At 45.1% G+C, this 27,263-nt stretch overlaps 1 protein-coding gene across 2 annotated transcripts in view; it reads left to right on the top strand.

The window, feature by feature from the left end:
- The window catches only part of LOC142566608 (nose resistant to fluoxetine protein 6-like), a 110,853-nt gene that overhangs the window by 75,469 nt on the left and 8,121 nt on the right, over positions 1–27,263 (top strand). For both annotated transcript variants that reach the window (XM_075677451.1, XM_075677452.1), the window contains exons 10-14: positions 1,533–1,698; positions 3,670–3,752; positions 11,889–12,011; positions 22,809–22,929; positions 24,282–24,471. In XM_075677451.1, coding sequence (XP_075533566.1) covers positions 1,533–1,698; positions 3,670–3,752; positions 11,889–12,011; positions 22,809–22,929; positions 24,282–24,471 — 683 coding nt within the window. The remainder of the gene's footprint in view (positions 1–1,532; positions 1,699–3,669; positions 3,753–11,888; positions 12,012–22,808; positions 22,930–24,281; positions 24,472–27,263) is intronic.

The following is a 27,263-nucleotide window of genomic DNA, read 5'->3' as shown; positions in this document are numbered from 1 at the left end:
ATGGTGCTTGGGCTTTTCAGCAGAACGCTAAACAGTAGCAGGTAGACATGCATTTACAGTATTCGCACCAGAAGAAATCAGGCATGTACTCCTGATCGCAAGAAAGGAGAGGCTAGCCGGCAGTTGCCAGAAAAAGTGAACTGGCCTTAAGTTTTCATAAATATGCTGTACTTTATATGCCTCTTGGTGTGAGTGAGTTCAATAACTACGAAAAGATGTTCTATCGCTAGCCCAAAAGCTATCTATTCCTACAAATTCAGTAACCCTTTAACCCTCAATCTCCAGCTGCACTCTTCACGGGAGGTTGTACAAATATCGCCAATGATGAGTCACACGCATTAAGCCCGATGTTGTGCTGCTCCCGCTGCCGTAGGCTAGTTACGGTCAGCATTGAGGGAAAGATACACAAAATCATGGCTACATAAAGAACTTGGAAAATTTGGTCTGTTGTTTCCTAAATTATTTTGGAGGTTAAAGGTTTAAACACGAGAAGCAAATGTGCACCTCTTCGTAGACAAAGATCACGCGTTTCAGACTTCGTGCTGTCTATTCTACAACCTGTACCATCATCGTGGTGCTTCAACGGAAATACAAGCCAGACTTGTGGCAACGCAGGCTCCTCATTGGAGTATTAATTGTGTTGCTTCATTGCATTGAAATGTTTTCATGGGTAACACTTAGAAGAAATTAATTGAGATCGCACCTAATGCATATTTTCACGGGTGGTTGTGAACGCGAATGGCAGTTGAGTTTACTGATGGATTCCGAAAGCTAACACTACCGTAAAGAACGCTGCTGCTATGGTCAATGATTTCCGGGTATGACTACTAGGACGTGCAGCGACGTGAAATAAATTTGGGCGGAACCCAATTGAGTTCAAGAGGCATATAAAGTACAGCATATTTATGAAAACTTAAGGCCAGTTCACTTTCTCTGGCAACTGCCGGCTAGCCTCTACTTTCTTGCGATCGGGAGTACATGCCTGGGGAGGAACCCAAGCATTTTTGTTTCTCTGGCTGTATCTGGATCTTTCAATCAAAAATACTTTCCAGATTTATGCCATCTGCGCACTCTTCATGTCAGTTATTATTGCTTCCATGACACAGATAACTAAATTTACATAACGTATATACTTAAGAACGTCAGTAGTTCATGTCAAGTCTTTATCCATGGAGCAGAGACATCAGCAGAAAGAAAATGTATAGAAAATTCATCATTTAAATTTCGGCGTACAAGAAGAATCGCCGATCGCTAAAGCATTTCCATACAAAGCTGTTAAATCGCTGACGTTGCGTTTGACTTGGCTGTGGCATAGTTAGCTGGCATCGTTAACTCTTTGGTACCTGGTAGGTTGCGAAAAACAAATAGAAAGGGGATATGGTCGAATCCCGTTCGATTCGTCAACGGTACTTATCGTAATGCGTCCGCTGTAACACAACCACATAGGGTTGGCCATGTTATGGCTGCCTGAAAAACCCGCGGCATATTCGCACCGAGTTTTCAGACAAAACATCGTTTTATTCTCTTCCTAGGTGCACCGTGCCCTTGTTTTTTATGATAATGTGTATGTACCTTCTGCCACTTATTGCATCTGGCCCAAACACCAAAGAATTTTATAAGAATTTCTACTCCGAAGTTCGGAATCACTGGTGGGACCTACTCATTCAGATACGAAATTGGAGAGGAGACTCTGAAGTGGTGAGTACGCATCTTGCTTTTTAAGAATGACGACTATACGGCGAGGAAGTTAGAGTGATTGTAGAGAACCGGTCTGTGCCGTTGATCACCCACGAGAGCCTGCACAGGCCAAAAACACGCACTAGAACTGTATCATAGCGGAATAACGTAGCGTGACCATTTTTCCGTGGCACATGCATTCGTTTCAGTAATGATTGACACTGTTAGTTTAAATCACTGATAATTTCTGGCAGCCAAATAATATGTTTGCGTCAACGACGTTTGTGTCCTTGTTGTTTTATAAATTTAAGAATGCTTCTCATGCCTGGTAATTAAGCACAGAAGTCTCTCCTTGGCAATCCCTAGCCCTTTCGCGAATAAACCGCATATATGATCATCATGAATAACGCAGAAGTAAATATGACGCACACGTAGCTACTTAATTGATCAGGTATTGTTGCGACCAATAACTCAGGCAGGATAACTGCACGTACAATTATGACGGTCTGAATACTGTGACATCCTAAAAGAAAATGGTCAATAGTTCCGGCGCCATTTCCCCATGATATGTATGAATCATTTTTATCCTAAAATGTTTCTCTATAACTCAGCCTTCTCGGACCCCATAATCCCGATTTCAACAGTAGGGCGCTGCCCTTTGAATTACGATAAAGTTCGCCATTCTGAGTTTATTCTAGAGCACTCGCGAACCCGAATAATTAAGCACGGGTATACGAGCGCTCCTAGATGCACCTACTCTTGTCGCATGGCACTTACATTAGCAGGAAGACATGAAATTCTCGTAATCATGGTTTTAGGTTGCGTTGTTGAAGTTTACGTCTTCTGACGGCTTGTTCCTAACTCGTGCTTCTCACCCGCTGAAGAACTTCAGATGCCACCATGTCAGCGATAACCATCAGCCACCACGCATTCTTAGATTAGCGCTACTCAGAATGAGTGCAGGAAACAAGAGACACAAGAAGAAAAGAAAATAGGTGGGCGCTAATGATAAAGCCACCTGTGGCCTGATTCTTCCTTTTCGTATTATTTACTTCGCTCATTTTGAGCCCCGCTAATTCAAGAAAGCGTCATGAAATAGTGACTAGCCCAAACTAACGCCCTTCCTAACAACCACTTGGTCGGTGAATTTAGCTACTTGGTGAAGCATAGAGTGACAAGAGTAATTTAACAGACCCTTGGCGCTGTCCGGTGTCACTGCGCATTGGACTATGGCCATTCCCTTCCAAGATTCATGTGTAACATTTAGTTCCATCTCTAAAAAACAGTCTATTGCAGTCATTTCATTACAAGCCAAAAGAAAGACTAAACTTCTTTTCTAGACTTATGTAAGCAATGCAAGTGTCATTGTAAAGAAAAAGTGGCTCGAGTACGGCCTCTGAGGATATTTATTGGGTCATGTGAATGCAGTAGGTAGGTCATTCAAAGGAGGTGCTGGGCAGTGAAACGGCTCAGCCCTGTCACTGAATGAGAACTGTGGAGTCTGTGCAGGGCCTGTGTGTTGCTTATTGTGTAAAACTGCGTGAATACGGCACACAGTGGGCGAGAAAAAGACACAAAGAAGAGCCGTGAAGCCCTTTTAGTGCTTCACTGTGTCGGTTTATTGTCATCCGCGTCCCATCTTCATGATTTCTTCTATTTTTCACGATAAGCCGTGTAGAAATCGGTTCTTGAAATGCAAGGATTTTTACGGTTAAAATCTTTGGCACTTTAATGCCCCAGCATGTCTTCGAAGGGATATGTAGCTAAAGGAAGGCATTGGATAATTGTTAAAAAGTACGAGTTAACGCATATACACATGAGTTCGCGATCATAATCACTACAAGCACTCCATACGCTGTAACAATCATGTTCAATTTCCTTTTACAGGCTACCACCTGTATAATTCATTTATGTATGCGCTATTTTTTGTTTTTCTTCACTGCAATGTCTCTATTGCTACCCATTTTACTGATGTGTAATATTTTTTTGCAGTCCACCATGCTGCACTTGTGGTACCTTTCTGCAGACTACCAGCTGTTTGTAGTGGCCGTCATTGTGATTCAGACTTGCAAAACGTGAGTACATGATGCAATGCTGCCGTTACAGTGAGATGAAATCTTACTGGAGTTCTTGTGTTTATCATTAAGCCTCAAATTATCCATCTAAGAAAGGCTAGAAATTCATACTTCTCAAACATTTCTGAACAATAAATTTGCCGGCTAACTTTTATGAAATTGTCAACACTGATTATGTGATTTTTTAAGCACATATGTCAAAATTAGCCTATTTACAATTAGTAGAAGTCGACGCATACCCGCTCAGTTTCTATGCATAAATTTTCCTAATGTATTTCTTGTCCTGTCAGATACTTTTCTCAATTTTATCACGTGCATGAGGACACAGAAGTCACTGAACACTTCAGTTTTTTTTTACTGCATGACTCATGACGGAAACATGCCACGTGAATGGTTGCCGCTACTGTTTTTAATCGATAATCGCAGGTTTTTACTCATGTAGTCACACCTCTGACGAAGTACAGTTCCAGGAATTAAAGAGCTTTCATTGCTTGCACTAGTATGCCGAAGTTAGGTTAATGAATGGCTTGAATTTCTTGAGTGTTGTTTCCTACTTCCTTAGACATTTGCACAGCCATCAATTATGACACGTCTCGTACTTGAAGGATACTTAGTGTGTTCTATTTTTGGGTGTACGTTGTGAACGACTTTGCAGAGGTCATTATAATTTATCATTCTGTTTGACACATTGCATCATTCTGCTCTGACACTACAGCTCGGAAAGTAAGGTGTTTTTACTCAATAAAACCTCCCCTTAAACACTCGGTGCAACTTGAATTTGCGAAAATATGCTTAGTTAGAAATTCATCTACCAGCAGTACGCGGCCTGCTTGTCTAACTAGACCTTCCTTTTCTCGCGCTGTCATGCACTGAATATTGAAACATGTTTGAATATGTTATTGATCAGCAATAAAATGCAACAATAATGGAGGCACCGTGACAGTGCCCCAACAGCTCACTGTTCAACTGCTTCACGCTGAATTCTGTCTTGGCTACTATCATGGGCGAGCTATCCGGTGCCTAGAGGGCGCTTTAAGTGAGCGCCGTAGATTTCATAAAACGTAGGGCTGCGCGAATATTCCAAAACCTTAATCCGAATGAATAGCATTTGTATTCGATTCAGTAATTCACTAAGTTGTCAAATACTTGTTTTATTTAACGGAAAGAGCACTTATTGGAGTCTCGCAACTCGTGTTAAGACTGTTCTGAATGATTCTTTGTCAGGATAGCTACAGTTGTTGCACTAGGGCAGCAGTTCCTGAGCGAATGCATTTGGCAGATAACTCAAGGTAGATAATTTCTAGCCATTCAGCAAGAATGGCTCACTGTGAGCCAGCCTACATATGAATTTGTTCCCATTTATTTTTTGACCAATCATAGCCTTCTTGCAACAATCTGTGATGGTGTAGTATCACATCCCTCTCATTCAGCGAACACAACACTGTACGTGCCTCTAGCAACATGCTGCATGTTAATTGCTTCACACTGTCATTGCCATGATGCCTCAGATAATCCAAAGCAGTTATCACTTACAAGCTGCTTCGTTATCAGGATATCTAATCGCGAATGATCTTACTTGCACACATCAATGTGTGTAAGCCTCATTTCTTTTTTTTTTCCACCAGACAGACTCCACCAGAAGTTCGCATTCCATATGAATATGCATTCTGCTTTAGAAACGTTCAAAAAACATTGTATCACATTTGATATTCGGTGGTAGTTTTTCTCAAATATTCGGATTTGAGTCAATTTGAAAGTTGCACCATTCGAACACCCGCAAATAAAAGCATGTGTTGCAATCACCAGCGTGAAAGGAGGCGGACAGAAGCCTTTACTGGTCCGCTCTAGAGCATAGTTTTTGATTTCGACTGTTAATTAACATAAAGAAATAACACTCTTTCTTCGAACGCAGGCCGCCTGTGCACACTAAACAAAAAGAGCTGCGCCCAAAGTGCATTGCATGGAGCGTTTTCCTCGTTTCAAGATTTTCGGTGATGCTAGCTAGCTAAGCCACTAGTTTTAGCTAAGCCTAGCCAATACGAAGTTGCCTCGTGGCTGTGGTAGCATCTACTCTAACCAACACCACAAGCTCCTCACTCAAGGTAGGCTTTTACGCTTAAGGCATTCGGATCGTGAAAACATTTCATTACGACAGCGCTGTTATGGACACTGCAGGGGAATTTTCACTGCAGCCATCGCCGCCGCCTTCATATTCCTGGAGATTCCAACTGCGCTATAACGTTAAGGGGGTCACGCGCGGTGCGCTCGACTGCGGGGGCAAGCGTGCGAGGGCGTCCCGAGAAGGACCGTTGCTTGATGTGCGCCTTCTTCTCGCGGGCTGGAGGTGACCGAACTCTAGAGTGAATTCTAGGCTAGCCGCGCGGTGGATTGGCACATACGCGGCCCACGCGCCGTGTGTAGACTATCATCTGCGGAGGGTTCCAGGGCTAAGGGCGAGCCCAAACGGCCGGTAGCTCCATGTGCGCCGTCTTCCCGCGCGCACGGTGCTGGAGGTCGGCGTAATCTAGGCTTGGAGACGCGGTGATGTGAGCGGCAGCGCGAAGCGTTCCCTTCTCGCTACCGGCGCTCATCGCGCGAGAGTTGTGACAGCGGGTGCTCGCGGTCATCCAGTGGGATCGCTCCGTGTTTTCTGTGTGCACGTGTCGCCGCGTTTGAGTCGTTAATAAGTGAATGTTATTTTGCTTCAATTTATACGGCCTATCAAGTTAGGCACCTTAATCGGTCTAATATGTTGCTACCGCTACCAATGCATCGACTTTAGGCCGATGCAGCGACTCTTTTTTTAAACCAACATGTTGCGAAAAACACGTGTTTTCAAGGATATGGGAATTCGTGCAGAGGAAAGTAGGCAACCTGCATTCAAATTTAGGAAGCAAATGACAAACGTGCATTGTTGTTCCCATCTTTGAGTGACGAGTATACATCGCGTCGGTGAATTGCGCGTCCCCCATAGAATTGATAAAACCAACTCTGAAGGAAACGCTCCCCATAGAGTCCATGCAATGAAATCGGTAACGGCAGGAGCGCCGCCATGTTGCTACTGAGTGAAGGAGCGCTGGCGCAGACGACGAGGTGCAATTCAAACGAGACGCGCAATCAATGCGATTGCGAGCTTTCCTCAACATGGTGCCACCATCTACCTCAGGCGTCTGCAAACAAATCCTTTCGCGCGCCATAAATTCCGATTTAAAATATTACAAATAGCCATCATATCTTTAAGAAAGAAAAAATTATGCAGATCCCACACACTGTGGGAATGTAAGCGAAGCTTTCCGTGCTGTTCGTGTTGATTGACGATAATTAGTGGTGATGCTGTCGGCTAATAGTTAATCTTCAATGTTTTGTCCAACAAAAGAGTGGTGAGTTGACGTTAAATGTTACCTTGCGTGCACCACTGCTGTTTGTCTGCGTAGTGCACAAAACGCAAAAGGAGAAGTGTTTGATTGAGGCGTTGTTGTGCGCCATATTTCATAACCTCTGTGAGGGTTGAGCGTTCTCATTGCCTCACATGGCACATCGCATCATGGCCGAATCATTAAACTAGAATTGGATTAAGGGGCTGTAGGTGCCAAAACCACAATCGGATTATGAGGCAGGCCGTAGTGGCGCATTTCGGGCTAATTTCGGCACCGTGGAGTTTTTGAACATGTCCCTAAATCAAAGTGCGCGAGCATGTTTTATTTCGCCCCCGTATAAATGCGGCTGCCGCAGTCGGGATCAAATCTGCAACCTCGAGCAATGCCATAACCGCAAAGCTACCGCGGCATCCACAGAAGTCTTAATTTGACGTGCGACGTTTTCCGTTGTGTCGCCTGGACTCTGCAATGCGCTGTAATTAATGCGGCTCTGCTTCTGCACGCTCTGCGTAAGTTGTCCGCTAGACATATTTGCATGGTTTTATTTTTTGCACATAAAAAAAACGCACCGTACCGTACATCGAACTTAAGTTTATCCAGCGTTTCCTTGCCTTCTTACGTAACCAGGGAAGTATGAGCGAAGAGTGGCAAGGCTGTTTCACTCGTTTCTCGATTGCGTCGGTTCTAACCATTCTCTGCCTCCTCTCTCCCCTGCTCTCTTTCATTTTATATAGCTTCCCTCTGTACTTGCACGTTTGTTCAAAGGTAAGCGCTTGCGCGGCTCACGAATAATTACAACTCTCAAGAGGCTAATGTGACGAGGGCATTGTGTGCATTCGAAGCGGTGCAGCCCAAACGAGTTCCTCGCGTCCCTTTTCATCTCTGTCACGCTCCTTGAATGTACATAGGCACTCTGAACTACCCCCTGGCGCAGTGTGCCACACAGCAGCAGCAGTGGAAAAGTCGAAGGGAAAGGCAAAAAAAGCTTCTCTTTATTTCGAAATGAATTTTGCGCATTGTACACACGCACATGCTACGTGTAAATGCTTGTTTTTGCATCATGCTTTGTATCTTTTAAGGTTACAGAAATAAGGCTTAGCCACATGACGGCGCCTTTGTACACGGCACATTTATCACGCAGCTTGTCCTCTAGAGTTAGCACGCTAACCCTCAGGGCGTCCCCTAAGAACGCCATGTGCCAGTTTGCGATACAATAACAGCGTTATACTTCATTCTGTGGATGTATGTATTTCTCAACGTGTACACCCACCGCTTTGGCTCAGTGTATGAGGTGCTGTGTCGCTGAGGATCAAGTCGGGGGTTCGTTTCTGAGTTCCAGCAACTACATTATCACGAAAGTGAAATGCAAGAATGCTGGTATAACGAGTATTGTCTACTCGAAAAGATAGCCCGAGCAGTTCAAAATTTAGACTGACCCTTCCATTCTCATTTCCATTTGTTCTGATAGTCAATGTACTGCTTCTAGCGCCAACAATACCCGCCAACGATTCACTTCTCCTGCATCGCAGCAGGAATACATTAGCAGCCGTCGTCTTCATTGAGGGACAAGAAAACGAGGCTTTAATTTGAGTTTTTCTTTTCCAACTCTGCACAAGTTGGAGTTTTTGTACTTTCTACACATGAATTTCACCTCGGTGACTGAAGGAAAAAGCCCAGTATTAAGGATTTAAGCCTCACATTGTTTACATGAATACGATCCTGCTGCGCCCCAGTCTCATCGTACTTGACGTCAAGGGAACAGTACCGGGACCGTAACTCTCTGTTCTTCGCTGCTCACAGGAACATGCAACATGTTCCGCTCGCTTTCACACGTACATAGCCAAGCACGTTGCAATGAGTCCAATGACACAATGTGGGGTGAGCGAACATGTCCCCCAGCGCTGCATTATCTCGACTCGATCTGGCCGTCTTGGCAGATTTTTTCACCTTCATGTCGTTATCTACCACGATGGGAAAATGTGCTCACACAAACTCGTTAGTCTAACGCAAGCAACAAGTACGAATTTATGTCTATCTGTGGACTTTCTAATGCCAGACTTGCTTTCTGTAAAGTGGCAATTTTTGCTGTAACTAATGTATAGACACTCTATATGCAAAAGTCGCTAAGTGGCTCCATCATCAGGTCCCACCAGAAATTTTATTTATGCTAGTGATCAATGATGAAGTCTAATAGCATCCGCTTTGAAACTAGTTGGCAACGAATGACCACCTACCAGCGTCGGCCAACCAGCTTTTACAATATATTTACACTGTAAATTGCAAGCCGCCGCCTATGGTGATAACAAAATTCATATTGTTTGGTTATTTACGTAGATAGAAACAACTGAAGATCTCAAAGCCATGTTTCTAGCAAGCGATCTTCACCGCCAATTTACAGTCCTTCCCCTCGCCTCGACTAGCGTCCACCGAAAAACTTAAGCTAGTTGTGCATAAAGTGTTTAAATCGAAAAGGGCATGATGTGCTCTTCTTATGCGCAAAATTAAGTCGCAGTTGAAAATAGTGCATGCGCACTTGATAGCGGAAGCAGCCACTGTTTACTTCCTTGATGTGAAAAATTAAAACTGGAAGACACTCGGTTTCTTTGTTTTATTATTTATTTAAACTTGGACACTACGTAATACCACGACCAATCACACAACTGACTACTGCAGTGTTGAATTATTTACCGAAGTCACGCGTAACAATTGATGTTCTAGGTATTCTTTGTGACGTTGTTTCTCTCTCGGAATACGCGGCTGCCACAGCGGCAAGGGCGCTTGAGCTGCATTTTCAATTTATAACTCTTTTCGCGACGTACTCCTTAGGCACACAATTATCAGTACGTGCACAATGATTATGTCTGTTTACAATGCCCAAACATGGTGAGGGGCCCCCTGGAAAGGCCCCAAAGTTTCTAGCAGATCAATGATGAGCGACTGGTTTTTCTCTCACCTTTATTGCCCTCCCCCCAGACATTCTCTTCTACTAGCCGCGTACTTCTCTAGAAGGCATACGGAAACACGTCAAAACCAAACGTCATGTCGTCGCTATTACTTGAAAACAGCTTCAACATGCGCCCGCATGGAGAAGGTGTGCAGGCAGACCGATCTTACCTGATTTGCCTTTCATATGGACCAATCAACAGTTTTTATTCTGATGACGTCACGTGCACAACCCTGCTGGTGTCACTACATGTAAAGAAGGAACCGTAAAGACCCAGAAGAGGAGCAACTAATTGTTTTATTTATCGAAGCTGGTTTCACACACACACACACACACACACACACACACACACACACACACACACACACATATATATATATACTTGCTGTCTTCTTGCGGTCTATACAATGCCAGTAAAAAAAAAAGTCGTCAGACTGACTGTTCCTTTAGCCTATTCCGGCTGTATATAGACTAAGTGCACTAACATGCCTTTTTTTTTCAGTCTATTCCTGCTCTACAGATCGTCTAGTGACAAGGATGGTTAAGGTGTCTAATCGTTTAGCCCATTCATTTTATAGCTGATATCTAGACAAAGTTATTATTGTATCTGTGCTCACTAAGCCAGGGCCAGGAAGAGCTACGACTGTTTACGTGTGCAAGAACGAAATGAACGATATCATTCGCTCGAAGCGCTATAAAAAAAGTTGAACAATAATAATACGAATATTATTGAACCATAACAGACCCGCCGTGGTTGCTCAGTGGCTATGGTGTTGGGCTGCTGAGCACGAGGTCGCGGGATCGAATCCCGGCCACGGCGGCCGCATTTCGATGGGGGCGAAATGCGAAAACACCCGTGTGCTTAGATTCAGGTGCACGTTAAAGAACCCCAGGTGGTCAAAATTTCCGGAGTCCTCCACTACGGCGTGCCTCATAATCAGAAAGTGGTTTTGGCACGTAAAACCCCAAATATTATTATTATTATTATTGAACCATAACAGAAGCACGCCTGCATCAACGCTCGCTTCGGCCAGTGGCGCCCAACAATGCGCTCTGCATGAGCATGCGCGTCGTGCCGAGAAGCGCACGAGTTCCGAATTTCTAGCAGGCCAGTTTGCGATCAGGACATAAGCTGGGCACCTGTTCCTCATGACGCACGGTAAATTTGCCGGTTATAAATAGCACGATCTTCTACTAAAAGCTACAATCAGTGCTTTCAGTGCTGCCTTTGGTTTACAGCTTGAGCACTCGTTTTCCTTATACGGTCCATAAAAATTCCACCAGTCTTCAATGGAACATTATTATTCAATGTCATCCTACAGTATAATATCATACACTATTCTAACGGTCCACAACTACCTGCACTGGGTCTGTTCAATATCTTCTACGATTAATTCGGTAGTCCGGGTTCGATGCGGGGCCCTGGTAGCCGCATTCTGATGGGCGCGCAGTACAAAAACAAAATTACATACCGCACTTGGGGCACACTTTCAAGGAGCATGAAGGAAGGTAATCGGAAGCCTTCCGCTATGGCTTATCTCGTTGCCGACGTGATTTTTTGAACGTTCAAGGCTATTAGTAAATCACGCTTGTCACAAGGCACGTGCTATAGCCGTGATCATGAAACGGCCCCTTCTGCCGGCGAGTTTACAAAAGAAGTCACATCGCGGGTAGGGCTAGCGCACTCGTAGTGAGGTATGCATAAATAACTTTCTCTTTACCATTGTGTAAATGAGGCGTGACTAGTTTTGTAACAGCTGTAGCTTTCATCGAGTTTTTTATTTGGCTTTATTTTTCTTTTGTGTCTCGGCTCAGGCGAAATCGGCTGGCTGGATCCATCTTCGTCTTGCTCTCGCTTGCATCTTGTGCAATAGCTGCGTGGCAAATATACGGCACCAACATGACGCCATTCATGGTCCTAGTGCAAGGTTCGTACAGGTGAGTGTCATGAAGAGATTCGTTGTTTACTGGGAAATCATCGTTGTCAGTCATTGACGATGATGCAGTGAGGTGTGACAAAGTCATGGTGCGACCTATAATTGCTTGGCCGCTGGCATTACGGGTGAATGTTCGTTGAAACCTAGTACACCGGAGGTTATGGACTGGGAGAGCTTGTCAAATAAGCAGAGGGAGAACATTTTTTTTACCATTTAAGGAGATTATACCAGTAGAAATAACATTAGGTCTGCACAATCTTGGATTGCAATCCCTGGGATTAATACTTTTATGAATATGAATGGACTCAGAAAGTAAACTACGGCTGGTGAAAGTCATTAAAGAAATAATACCAGGAAACTTTAGAGTTGTCTACACTTGGAAATATTCTAAAGCCTAGAAAAAATACCACCATGCGTCAAAGAGAGAGCGAAAGACAAGAAATAAAGGCAAGGAGGCTAACAAAAGTCTCACCCGCTTCGCAAGCCTACACTAGGGGAAGAAAAAAGAGGAAAGATAAGAGAACATAAAAGGTGATTATGATATTTTTTCCTACAAACCAGTTTCGGTTTCAGTGCACGTAAGAGCTGAATGTGTTATGACACCACGTCACCTTGGCTCCTTTCGATCGCTGCTTCTGCCGCATGCAAGCTCCAGTCAAGAGAAACACGCGCAACACTTGCGTATTTTCTTCATCAGCGACGTCATCACACAAGGCCTCATTGCTGTGCGACGTCAGCAAATTTTCCTTTGGGCTATGACGTCACGATAATGTTAACAAGTCCGAGATTGCGAAAAAAAATTATCTGATTAGTGCTTCTCAGCCTCCACTTGCTTGTGTAATTAACTTATTTGTAAAAAAATATGAGTAAACGAGTAATAGTGTTTCTGAAACTTGAAAAAAGTGTGTGCGCGCACTGGTGCCGCCAGTTTAGTTGTTTTCTCCATAAATCTATTAGTTTTTATTTTCTTTTTCCGCTGTCGAGCGGGCACACTTGTTCGCTCGTGGGTGGCGGGTTCTTTAGCAGTTTTCATGTAACGTTGACTTCTTTTTTGGTGGCCATAAAAATGAGGAATTGTTTGAAATAAATCATGCTTCACGCGTCGTGAACGTGCAGCTTATCTATGCCCCTTTTCATGTAAATGAGCATTATGATCTTTCACAAAGGGTGTGCTTTGCATTTCATCCTACATGTCTACTTGCTTCGCGATTTTGGGAATTTCGGTGTGTGAAATAAATCTAAAAATTATGATGGCTAACGGCGCTTTATGAGAAATTGTGCTTTCGTGGTGCAGCGCTGATGTTGAGAGTATCTTCAGCCAGCTGGATGTGATTAAATGCAAGTTAGAGAACAAAACGTCCACTGATATGACCAATGCCATAGCGTACGGATTGATCTCCAAAGAAATTATAAATGATGCTTCAGTTACACGCAGCCCGAACATGTTGTTACCTAGATCGGCACGAAGGAGGTCTACGTGATCACCGATGGCACCCACCCCAGAACCCGCCTCGCCAGCAAACGAATAGACACTGAGAACGAGAGGCCGTTCCAAGATGAAAGAGACGAACATTTTCTGTTGGTTTAGTCACTTCCCGGTAGTTCAAGTTGATTGCTGGCCAGTGATTGTAGTTCACGGAAGCATCTTTATTTACTGCAGAATAACTGAACGGGCGAGTTGTAATCCATCTTGGGCAGTGCACCCCTACTTTGGGCCGCGCACTCGTCCGGTTTCTCTCTGGTGTTTTGATTTTTATGTGCGCGCTGCCCAGTAATGGCCATCCTAATTTAGTTTTGTTTCACAATGCATTTCTGCGCTTCAGAGTAGCACAAAAAAGCGTTTATTAGTATTAAGAATATTTATCTTTTGTCTCATTATCGACGGGAAAAAACTGCGTAGTGAAATTTTTTTACAGTGTTTTATGTACACGCAATTAAACATGTTTTTAACGTCATTCTGATTCTCTGCATTCAGCGGAGTTTTAAATTGCTGTATCGCAGGTCGAGATTTTCGAGGTTTCGACTATTGCGTTTTTCTAATTTCTAGCCTGAAACACTGGTCGCAAATCCTTTAATTATTTGCTAGCAGGTCCATGTAAGTATTGCATTGAATATAAAGTGGGAAAAACACGTGCATTAAAAATAACTGTCCAAGAAAGAAGGTTTGCTCTCAATGAGCCATACGAGGTCTGTCTCGAACGATCGTGCAATAAGTTAAAAAAATATTTCACTAACTTACGGGTGCCTCAATGCAGTAATATTTAAGATACTCACTATTCTACATAATACACTGGTTCCACCTCTTCTTTCACTGCTGCAAGCACTCTTGGATGTCATCTTCTGTCAAGTCTTCAGCACTGATGTTGTTTCTATTTGAATTGCCGTCATACCCCTTAAAAATTTTTGTTCCCGGAGCGAAAGTTGACATTTGGGCAACAACAACAGCAAAAAAAGAAAAAAAGAAAAAATCTCGCACGGGGCTACAACCCACAAGTATGGAGGGTGTTCCAGCAGAGTGATGGAGTCGCGAGCCAAAAACTCCAGGGCTATAGGAGCCGAGTGCGCAGGGGCATTGCAGCGGTGCGTAGGATCTCTCATATGATTCAGCACTTCAACTGAGAAATTGGCATTGACAATTTTACCTTCAGGAACAAATTTGTGTTGCACAGTTCCTTCGCAGTCAAAGACACGGTAAACATGACTGATGTTTCCTTTGTTTTTCCGCATTTTTTGTCCTTAGCCAATATTTTCTCCTTTCCTAGCTCTGCGATGTCAGCTCGATGTCGCACTTGTAAATGGAAGTTCCGTCCGCGAGGGCGACCATGTGCAAAAGTTCATTGCTCTCGTCTGAAGTTTTCCGATCACTGCAAACTCCTTTTTTTTGGCAACTTCTTCCAGGAAGAAGTTTCGACTCCATCTTCACGCGAACATCTTTTACTTCCTAATGTTCAGACAAAATTCAATGAAGCGATGACATTCGCAAACAAGGGGCGTCTTCTACCATTCTAACAGCCATTCCGCGGTCACTGAGCACAGGCGATCGCACACGATTGATGTTTTCATCTACTCACGAGCTGGAGAGGCGTCCTGGTCATGATGTTTGGTGCCTTTACGGCCTTGCCGAAAACGATGGCCCTGCTTAAACGCAGTTCTTTTCTTATATGGCATCGCTTCCATAGGCGTTTTGCAACATTTAATGAATGTCGGCTGGATTCTTGCGAAACTTTACGAGGAATTTGATATTAATATATTGTTTCTTCTGCTCGTCTACCTCTATTTCGCCAAAAATTAAAATTTGTTAAGCAGAATATACGCACATAAAGGTCTACCTTGTCATGCACCAATCCACTCAGGTTCGTACAAAACGTCAAACGGTTTTTTTTGTAGCAGATACATTGAGACACCTTCTCTCGCATTTATAGCGCAGCTCTTAGGCGCCCGTTCCTGCGTTTCGCGTCGGCGTCGTCCCTCGGCGTAACCGAGTGAGCGAGAACAGCGAAGGATGAAAGAGCGAACGCGGAGCGCAGCGGGAGATGAAAGACGGCGATAGCGAAGAGAGCGCGTGGAGGAAAGGGATGAGGAGGGTACGGCAAAAGTGTGAGGAGAAAGGCGTAATGCCGCGCAACATGGGCTCTACGGCGACGGCCACTACAAGATCGCGCCAGGGTAGCGCGCCGTTGTCCGTTCAGCGATGGCATGCGGCGAGTTCGTCGACCGATACTATATATGGAAACAAAGGGCTGCATGAGCGAAGGTCTGTCTGCGGCAGTTGCCATGAATCGCTCCCGCGCGTCACCCACGCGCTGCCTCTCGCGATCTCCGGTTTAGCGAGGCTGTTGCGCGCTGTTGCGCCACACTTCCCTCCGTTTGCAGTGTGTAGCGCGAGAGAGGACTACCGCGCCAGCCAATATGTCGTGTGATGAAAGCGCATATAGAGCTACACTCAAATTTATTGGCATTAGGGAGCATCGTAATCGACGGTGAATTTTTTTTGCTAACTACATAAACTTTTGTGACAGGCCTTGTAGATAGCTGTACTCAAAACACACATGTAGGCATAATGTATCAATAGACGTCGAAATACATTGCCAAAATTACCTACATTGCAGTGCAGCTGAACACTTGTTTCTTGCCACAGCTTCAGCATATGAGGTGGCAGAGCGCTTGCCAGGAGAAACCCAGGGATAAATAATTCTCGGTTGAGGAGACACAGGCGTTCGTTTCGGTCCAATAATTTCAACCATTTCGTCACTCTAGCGAAACAGACAGACAGACAGACAGACAGACAGACAGACAGACAGACAGACAGACAGACAGACAGACAGACAGACAGACAGACAGACAGACAGACAGACGGACGGACAGACAGACAGACAGACAGACAGACAGACAGACAGACAGACAGACAGACAGACAGACAGACAGACAGACAGACAGACAGACAGACAGACAGACAGACAGACAGACAGACAGACAGACAGACAGACAGACAGACAGACAGACAGACAGACAGACAGACAGACAGACAGACAGACAGACAGACAGACAGACAGACAGACAGACAGACAGACAGACAGACAGACAGACAGACAGACAGACAAATAACTTTATTGATCATCGGGAGAGGCCCCGATGCCCCCTTTTTATGGCGGTGATGAATCCGTGGGCCACTCCCACGTTGGGAGGGGAAGGCCATGCCTCGCAGCCGCATCGTGGGTTCTCTGGGCAGCCCATACTTGACGTGAAAGCTCGGGGCTCCGCAGCGCAGATCTTCACTCTTCTGCGGTAGAGCTATGCGGGCCTCTCTGTAATAAGGAGCAGTGAGCAAATAAATTTTAAGATCATAAATGAGTGAACTATTGAAATAAGTTTCCCTTATTGCGCCGTTACTCCACATCTTGAATATAATTCCTTGAGCTAACTGCCTAGATACTAGAACGTGCTAGCTTTAACAGGGGTGTTTCTTGGGCAAATCGGACTTGCATATTGGTATGGTTTGCGCTTTCGAAGGCAAGGGACCCTATACCGTAAAATAATTTCAACCTCCTGACGTCAGATTTACGCAACCACCAATGCAAGAATCGGGCGGTTACCCGCAACGTTGCTGGAAAAGCGGGATCAAACGCACTTCTCGTTGATGGGATGTAACTTTTCTTGCTTTCAAAGCAAATAGCATTGCCTACATTTAACAGTTTTTCTTATCTAATTGCTGACAAGAGATAAGGAGCACGCTCACGTGGAGAGAGTTACGATAAGGCCCAGCGAGCATTGTAGAAGTAAACAACCGGATGAGCAGGGTGGTGCCAGCGTCTGTGGTTGACCTGCGTCCCTTTACGTAAATTGCGGTGGCCGCTCTAAATTTGCAGCGGCCTGAGATGGAAGGTTAAAAATGATGCTCAAATGGATCCTCAGCAAAAAAGAGTTGGCAGACCGATGTCGTATAGGTGCCCTAAGGTCTCGATAACGTTATACTCTAACGCATTTTTTTTATCATAAGCAAATAAATCCATGCACCCAAGCAGCTGCGAGTAGCCAGTGCCAGAGCGATGGGAGGGCAGCTACATTCTAGTCCTTTCGGAATCGGGCAGTCTCATATTCCAAAAAGAATTCAGTTTTGTTTGTCATATTGACATGTGTACTTGTTCGTCTTTATCGGGCGTCACGTTTCACCACCTAACAAATGTTATTGTACAGCTCAGGACGCGCGTGCATGTATCGGAAGTTTCTGGAATGTTATCGATGCTTCCATCCGCTGTCTGTGACCGAGTCTTGTGTAAACTATTCGCACGTGTGCGCGACGCGAATAATGCAGAACTGTAGAAGGCACGCGGGTCCCAGCGATTACTCTGGAACATTCGACGACTGATGTATAAAAGCGGACGCGCTTGACCCGCAGATCAGATTTTCGACACTGGCCGACCGTGTTCGCCGCTATCGTTGTGCTATGAGTGTAGCCTGTTTTTGAGGGCACAGGTTCGCTCAATAAAAGTTAGTTTTGTCTTTCACAGTATTGCGACTGTGTTCCTCAACGTCACAACCACGTGACAATATGAATACTACTTTAAAGGCAAACTGTAACTAGATTCATGACTGAGTATAAAGCCCCATTTCAGACAATTAAGACGTACAGTAGCCTCTGTGGAAAATTTTAGGCTCGAAATGCCAGTGGGCGCTTCAGAAAACGCTCGCAAAAATAGATGCTTTTCATACCGAAATTGAAAAAAAAAACACCACCAGTACCTATCGCCGGAAGTGACATACTTCGGAGACTGTAGAGAACTAGCACCCGGATGGTCTCATTCCCTTCCTTGTATAACGTTCCCGTGTATCAGAGAGCAAGTCCTGCACGTCTGCTAGCCACAGGGTTAGTATACTTTTCTACCTGCTCCGTGCGCTGTGCCAACGTCGTTGCGAGTCCGCGCTGTTCTTTCAATGCGAAGTATTATCCGAGTCAAACCGATTTTCTCTATCTGTTTTTTTTTTTGCCCTCAAGAAGCAGGGTTTCGATGCGTTCTGCCTGCGCTCGTAGAAGAGCGCACTGAGGCGGCCAGATACAGGCGCGGATATAGTTCGGCTTAACGCGGACGTGATCCACGCGTTGCGGAGCTTTACACTACGTCGGCGAAAACTGGACGCTCTACAATGTTTTCTGGCTAGTGCGGGAAGAGAATATGTTCTAACGCACGCCGGAGCCACTGGAATAGGTTGCATCTCGCGCTAGCTTGGCTGAACAGCAGCATGCTGACCAATATGCAATTTATGTTCACTGAGGCGAGCATATGACTTGATTGAATGCGATCGTGTTGAGTTTGCGCTTTCGACAAACCGCAAAGCTCTAGCTCGCTGCGCGGTTCTGCGCTGGCGCTGGGGCAACAACTGATCACCATGCTGCTACAGATCATGTTTAAACCTCGGAGTAAAATTTTTGCCATTTCAGCGTCTACTGCATGACGTATCCGACTTCACCAGCTGTTTCCTGGCACGCTTTAAACGTCGGACTCGTCGACCGATCAGGACAACTACCGCCGTCTTTAGTAAACGATGATAAGAAGCTGAGGCTCGGCGCAGCCGAGCAAGATGGGTCTACCTCTGGCACGGTCGTGGCCTCTGTGCAAGCGCGCGTAAACTCATGGCCAGACAGACCGGACTTCTGCCGTAATGTTTCGCCCGTTTCCCTCTGGCGGCCTCGCATTCCTGCGTGGCTTGCTGCCACATCTGTACCATGCCAGTCGCTTCGCGTTTTTCTTTGTGACAAATGCAACATGCGGTTCCTGCTGATAGCGTTTCTGCCGCTGCGTCAGAAAGGCTTTCGTTCGTCTACTTCGACGCGCCCGGTGTAGAAACGCGCGAAATGACTCTATGAAGGTGCACTACCGGGAATGATCGCTGGAGAATATCACCCCTGAATTCAACTTATCTTTCGGCTTATAGTATTTATAGTCATCCCAAGAAAGCGTTGTCTAAGCAGATCTTGCATGGATAAGTGACTGTGCTCGTGATGTAGCCTGTGCAGCTTCATCAAGTGCAGTTTACGTGCTTTGTGAACGTTGACTGGTCCGCGTCGCACTTTCCTGCGGCGCCGCGGTGCGCCCCTTGCGCTTTTACAGCTAGAACAGGAAAGATGTGTTCGGCCGGCCTCTACTCAGCGTTACGTACTCTACAGCCATCGCTTGTGTCCGAATACGCGTTCGAGCGCGCGACGGCAATGCAACGCGTCGGCATTGTTGTAAGAACCCAAATCACGTGCGCAACGAGCAACTATGCCCGGAGAGACACCCATCGACTTGTACACGTAGAGCGAGCGACGCACCTGGGGGCCTAGTTTTTCTAGGCGCAACTGAGAAATCAGTAGTCGTGTACAATTTTGCAACGTTCGCCATTTCCGCATCGCCACCGTTTGCCGCAAGGTGCGGGCATATTATGCTTGGGCGCTATTAAAGGCTGCTAATGAAAATTTATACACAATTGCCAGGACCGAGGCTTTGCCAAGATTACATTGATAGTGTACAAGAAGCATATGCAGGCAATTTATACCATGTGAAATTTCATTGCACTTCGCCTTTAACGAGCACACCTCACTTCGACGGGATGAGTTTTCGCGGTTTTGTGACGTCCTGTGACAGACAGGTGAAGTGGGCCCACAACGACAACGTTTGACCAATAGCAATTGGTCAAAGCGCGCCTGTTACGCTAATGGCGAAAAAGGCATCGAATCACAAATTATTTTCTTTTGTTCAGTCTAATCATGCATAATCAGTGTGCACATATAGCGTATAGACCGTTTTTGCGGTTTTTGTTACGTCGAGTGACAGACAGGTTTAGTAGGGGTGCCCCGAAAACTTTTTTGACCAATCGTCGAGGGATGATTGCAGAATTGAATGAGAAGAGTTTGGAATGGCTTAAAGTTATATCAGCCATGGGGCGCTATAGCGTAAAGCTATTCGAAACTTTTCTGTTCCAATTGTGCAAACATCCCTCCGCGATTCGTCAAAAGCTTCTTTGAGCCATCCCCACTACGCCTGTTTGTCAAACGACGTCACGAAAACCGCGACAGCTCTACATCTGATAAGACGTGTACACACTGATCATGCAAGAGCAGACCGAACAACAAAAAATATTTATTTCTGATTCGACGCCTTTTCGCCATTAGCCCTATGCTATTGGTCAAAAGTTCTCGGGCTGCGCCCACTTCGCATGTCTCTCACGCGACATCACAAAACCGCGAAAGCTCACCGCGTCAAAGTGGCGTGTACGCGTTGAAAATGCAATAATGTGCCGAAAAGAAAAACTGAATTTCTTTCTGAATAGCCGGAGACGGGCCCCGTTCCGAAAGGAATAGAAAATGGCTGGCCGCCGTTCGCTCAGGCACAGGCTACTCGCACCTGCTGGTGAGCATGGGTTTATTTGCGTGCAATAAAAATTTTTGCGTGGCCGTGTAACGTAATTAAGCCCTTTCAGCACCTTTACGACGTGGCTCTGCCAACTCTCCTTTGCTGGGTATCTGTTTTAGTGGTATTAACCTCTTTGACCAGCCACCGCAAGCTGGTCAGAAAGTGCAGGGGAAGCTGATCAATCGCAGACGCGGGCACGGCCCTCTTTATCCGGTTATCTATTTTCACTGCGCTGTCTCGGCCCCATCGAAGCCCTCTCCACTTGACCGTGCTCCTTACTTCCTGTAAACCAATTAGATATTAAAAACCGCTCAATGTAGGCAATGTTATTCACTTTGAAACCGAACAAAAGTGATCTTTCAACAAGGAGAGCGTTTGATTGGGCTGTTCCCACAACGCTGCAGGTAACCACCCCATGCTTGCGTCGGCGGTTACCTAAATTTAACGTCAGGAAATTGGAATACAAACACATTGCAATAGTTTTACGTTATGGGGCCCCTGGACACAGTAATGTTTATCTGTGTACCTTACTGTGTTCTTGTCTTCGAAAGCACGCCCCATACCAGTAGTAGCCTGCTTCGTGTGACATATAAATTTCAGATACGCAAACTTTTTTCAAATGGTTGAAACTTCCCTGCAGCCCCAATGCATCAGCGATGTTTACGTGTCGCTGCGGAGCATGACGTCACGGTCTCAATTATAGTCGCCGAAACAGAATTGTTGTGGTTGCGCTATGCAAAAATGTACGTTCAATCAGATAAGGGCTCTTTTTAGGAACCTTAGGTAGTGAAAGCAATTACTGGATCACTTACAGCACCGTCTCTCATTCATATGTATTAGCTCAGAGGTACGGGAACTTCGCCAGCAATGGGCTTCGTATCTAACACTCATAGACACACACACACAAAAAAAAAACTGCCCAAAGAAAACAAACAACAACGAAATGAAAGGACACTTAAAATAAGTCTGTAGTGCTTTGGCACGCATGTGCCATCGAATAGTACTTTAGAACATGTTGTTTTCTCTGAGAGGAATAAGATCGGATTAGCAAAGGCTTTCTTTTATCAGAAATGTTTGTCGTTCGCCCTCCGCCTTGTCCAAATGCATGCTCGTTGCAACAATTGATCGGCGGCTCTTCTAATTAAGGGCACTCCCGCATGAATTGGCGTCTGGACAAAACATTCAGAACTGCATGCTTCAGCCAGTGCTCAGCTTAAATTAAAACCAACCAGCTTGGAATATGTCTGTTCCGTACACGTGTGAATTTCTGTTGGGACTCTTGAATTCGTCATAAAGCGCGTGTGCCTTTCTCTATAGACACCAGCCCGTGGAGCCTGTGTCCTCATATTTTCTTCTTCGCTGGTGCCATCGCTTTTACGAATGACCAGCACTGCTTCTCGTAGGTTGCGCTGCGCTACCAACAGCTTGGTCGAGCCAGAAATCGGCGTGGATTGAAAATATTCTTTGTACTGAAGTGGCAGTTTGGGCACGTTAGTGTGGCATGATTGAAGCTTTTAGCGCAGAAAAATACGAAGACAAGAAGTTGATACGAAACAAATGCTTCAATATAAAATGTTGTAAATCAGCACATGTATGTTTCATGTCTGTTTCCGGTCCTCGTCTTGGCGTAAAGGTTCAATTTTCTATCGAAGTTTTAGCAAGATCATCTATCGGCGAATTGCGTTAGCGGACGCGCCTGCCAGTGGCAAATTTTGCTGTGAATGACCTTTATCTTGTAATGGTTTTTTGTTTGCTTGTTTATCTTGACTTATCATTGACATGGACTTTGTGACTAAGCTAGAAGGAACATCTCGCATCACGCACCATGTCAAACTCTCTCCTATAATCATATATAGTAAAAAAGAGATTTCGAGATCAGAGAGTGACCATGTTCTATTTTCCGGCAGCACTGTTGTGGACACGATGGACCACTACTACATGCTTCCGTTTTACCACGGAGTGTGCTTCTTCTCTGGCTGCATCACTTTTCTCATCGTTGAGCGATACGGGAAAGCTAACATTTCCAAGGTGAGCTGATCTGTCTTAAGCTCAAGGAGCAGCATGCTTCTTGAGAACATGAACCGTTGAATCTACTAGTTAGCCGTTCACATAATTTGGGCATTACAAATAAACAAGCCTAGCGCCTAGATTCCGTAATGCTGACGGTGCCTACAAAATATTACTTGTGAATACGCCGCAAAAACGCGTCAGAACTAAAACATAGGAAACCGCGCCATTCTTCTCAGCGCAGCCAATCCCATGGCTACCAAACAAGGCGCCACAAGCAAAGCACGCTGTGGTCCCATTTGCAGCGCATAAAAAGCCGACATTCATTTTCCGTTAGTCTTGTTAGCACTAGTAAATATGTCCCAGCAAATGCATCAGTACCAACTAGCCCAACTTTCTACGTTAATCCTAACTAAAAGCACGGAGTTTCCTGTGAAACAACGCGCAGTCAAAAGCGACGCCGGAAATTCAGAGCGAATAAACGGTGAAGGGATGGGGAGAGGAACGTAAAAGGTGCTCTTTGGGGCGACGTAAGCGGGTCTTGCTTTCTCAGCTCTGATACACGAGGACGAAGAGGTGGAATGTTACTTGTTCACGCCCGTCGAGGCACTGAGTAAAAGACGATGTTGCGGGAAGGGTAAAAAAAAAATCCCCTCTCGTGTCATCAACACTAGCAGCATTTCATTTTCTTATTTGCTTCCACCTAGCCCACAGCTCAATCCCTGTGCAAAATTGGTGTGGTGAAACGAAGTCTGGAGAGCACTTTAGGCAGTGTAATCAAAAGGCCCGATGGCGTCCTGTGAGAGGCCCTTTGAGGACAAAACTATCCAATTTTGTAAAAGAGATTGGTAAAAAACAAATAAAGCCACTTTTGAAAGCAGTTTTATTTGCAGCTTTTGTACAACTAGTGTGTGTCACCCGAATGAATATGAGCATACATTATCAGCGAAACTGAGCTGTTCTCCAGTGAAGATTAGCTGACTAGAGCGCACTAGCTCAGGTCGACCTCTCTGTCTTTTCTTTCAATAAGTTATATCTGTCTATGAGCTCTTCTGATTATACTTCTGTTGCAGCAGCATAATTTGCAAGTACTATTTGCTCAACGAAGAGCAGTAAAAAAATCCAACCCCCTGGCGACGTTATGCCATGCCCTCCTAACGAGTATGCAGTGGCTGTTGCTGTAAGGTTTTTGCTGATTGGTTATTCTCTACAGATCTCTGTCAATGACTACCCGACTGACCACGGCATATGTGTGTTTGAGGAACAGACTGACACATTTTTTTGTTATTTGCTGTGGATAGACAGGAAGCTATAAAAATTTCCATAGGATAAAATTTTGACTCGCAACCTTGTCTCTTCTGTTTCACGGGCAGATGATGCAGGCTTCTCTGTGGTGCATATGCTTCTTCTGCGGCCTGTATTGCCTATTCATGAAGATAGAATGGTACAGCAAGAGTGAACGCGCCAGCGAAACGAAAAGACTCTTCCACGCTTTCACTGACCGCATCATCTGGTCTGTGTGCATCGCTTGTATCGCCTTCATCTGCGCTACTGGCCGTGGAGGTAAAGAACGGTGCCTGTTTTGTGCTTTCCATTAGTATTGATGAGCTGGCTTTTAATACTAGGCTCAAAATATGGTTAAGGGAGAGAGGGGACATTGGAATTGTGGTATATATGAGCATGAGCATGACGTAGCAAGTTGTCTCTGCACTTTAATCACTACTTCATGTCGATCGTGCTTGTATCTAGATGGGGAAACTGGGGAGCTTCATCTTTATTCAAGCTCACCGAGAGTAGCAGCGTTAAAATAAACATGGTACTTGCTGGTATTTTTTTTTTTGGCGTTACTCTAAATAAAATATGGCAGTTATTCAGGAAAAGAAAGTTCACAACTATTGGGGCCCTATAACATAAAACTATTCCAAACTGTTTCTATTCCAATCTCCTGACGTCAAATTTAAATAACCGCTGACGCGAGCATCTGGCGGTCACCCGCAGCCCAATCGAACGCTTCCCTCGTTTATGGGAGGTAACTTTTGTTTGCTTTCAAAACGTATAATATTGCCTACATTGAGCCGTTTTTCTTATCTAATTGGCTGACAAGAGGCGAGAAGCACGCTGAAGTAGAGAGCGTTTCGATAGGGCTGAGCCAGCGTACTGAAAATGGATAACCGGATGAAGAGGGAGGTACCGGCCTCTGCGATTGGTCCGCTTTCCCATACTTAGCTTGCGGTGACTGGTCCAAAATCGCAGCGGCTTGCAACGGAAGGTTAAAAATGCTACTAAAACGGATCATCAGCAAAGAAATGTTGGCAGAGCGATGTCGTAACACGCTGAAAGGGCTCGATAACGTTATATGGCAACGCAAAACGTTTTGTTAACGCAAATAAACCCATGCTCTCCAGAATGTGCGAGTAGCCAGTGCCTAAGCGATCGCCGGCCGCCATCTTTTATTCCTTTCAAAACGGGGCAGCCTGCGGCTATTCCGAGAAAAATTCAGCTTTGTTCGGCATATTAATGCATATTTAGCGTTACTTTGACGCAATGAGTTCTCACGGTGTTGTGACGGGGGTGCAGCCTCAAACCTTTTGACCAATAGCAGAGGGTTAACAGCGAAAAGGCGTCGAATAAGCAATACATGTTTTTCTTTTGTTCGGTTGAATAATGAACAATCAGTGTGTACACGTCATGTTTGATTGGGAGCTATCGCGGTTTCGTGGCATCACGTGGAAGACAGGCGAAGTGGGAGTGATCCAAAATAAGTTTTTGACCAATCGAGGAGGGCTGAGCGTAGAATCGGAATAGAAACGTTTTGGAATAGTTTTACGTTAAGCACTGGCTGACAGATTGGAATAGTTTTATGTTATAGGACCTCAATAGTTGTGAGCTTTCTTTTCCTAAATAACTTCCACATTTTATTTCGTTGAGTAAAGCAAAAAAAAATTCATACGAGCAAGTACCAAGGTACCAAGGGCGGTACCCTTGCAGTGCTTTAATATTCAATAGCGATTGCGTAGTAGTTAGCAATTAGGGGCGCTATAACGTAAAGCTATTTCAAACTTTTCTATTTCAATTCTGCAAGCAGCCATCCGCGATTGGTGAATGACTTTTAGGACTACCCCCATTCCTCCTGTCTGTCAAGCGACGTCACGAGAACCACGATAGCTCCCCCTCTGATATATGATGTGTACGCACTGATTATGCATGATTGGACCGAACAAAAGAAAAATAGTTATTTCTGATTTGACGCATTTTCGCCATTAGCCCTTTGTTTTTGGTCAAAAGTTTTCTGGCTGCACCCACTTCGCCTACCTGTCACGCGACATCACAAAACCGTGAAAACTCACCGCGTCAGACTGACGTGTGAGCGTTAAAGATGCATTAATATGCCCAACAAAACTCGCAAGGAATAGATGGCTGCCGCCGATCGCTCAGGCACTGGCTACTCGCAGCTGGCGGAAAGCATGATTTTTTTTTTTGCGTATAATAAAACATGGGGTGGGGGGGGGGGCGCGTGGCCACGTAAACTTTTCCAGAACTTTCGGCACGTTTACGACCTCGCTGTGCCAACTCTTCTTTGCTGAGCATGCGTTTGAGCGGCATTCGCAACATTCCATTGCACGCCGCCGCGATTTTCGGACAGCCACCGCAAACTAAGTAAGGAAAAGCGGAACAATCGCAGACGCCGGCACCACGCTCTTCAACCGGTTATCTATTTTCAGAGTGCTGGTTCGGCCCCATCGAAACCCTCTCCACTTGAGCTTGCTCCTCGCCATCTAGAAGCCAATCACAAACGAAAAACCACTCAATGTAGGCAGCGTTATTCATTTTGGAAAGCAAAGGGATCTATAAAATAGGAATGCGTTTGATTGGGCTGTTCAGTCAACGCTGCGCGTCAGCGCCCGATGCTTGCGTGGGCGATTGCGCGAATTTGACGTGAGGAGATTCAAATAAAAGCATATAGGTATAGTTTTACGTTGTAGGGCTCTAGGTCTTAGTAAGTGCAGGACTCACATGCACCAATACGGTTTATTTTTTGTGGATTGACTTTTTATGTTTGCGAGTGTAGGCGCTTAAGTCAATTGAGCACCAAGTAATATGTTCAAGAAAGTGTAAGAAACCCGAGCTGTAAAGGTATAAGAAATCTCAGCTAGCTGCCTCTGAGTAACGCTACCTTAATTAGCGACTGGCTCCAAAGCCCAGTAAGTCCAGGGTGCTGATTGTGTGGGACTATCACTCTGTGCCAGTAGTCTTGTCTCTGAAGCAACGCAACCAGTGTACGCTGTATTAACATGCCCTACAAAAACAACAACACACACGCACTCGCGCAAATCGTTGGAAGAGCACTCCGCAGC

Source organism: Dermacentor variabilis, unplaced genomic scaffold (genome assembly GCF_050947875.1).
Source record: "Dermacentor variabilis isolate Ectoservices unplaced genomic scaffold, ASM5094787v1 scaffold_13, whole genome shotgun sequence".
In the NCBI taxonomy this organism is placed as follows: Eukaryota; Metazoa; Arthropoda; class Arachnida; order Ixodida; family Ixodidae; genus Dermacentor; species Dermacentor variabilis.
This window is presented reverse-complemented; position numbering and strand designations above follow the sequence as displayed.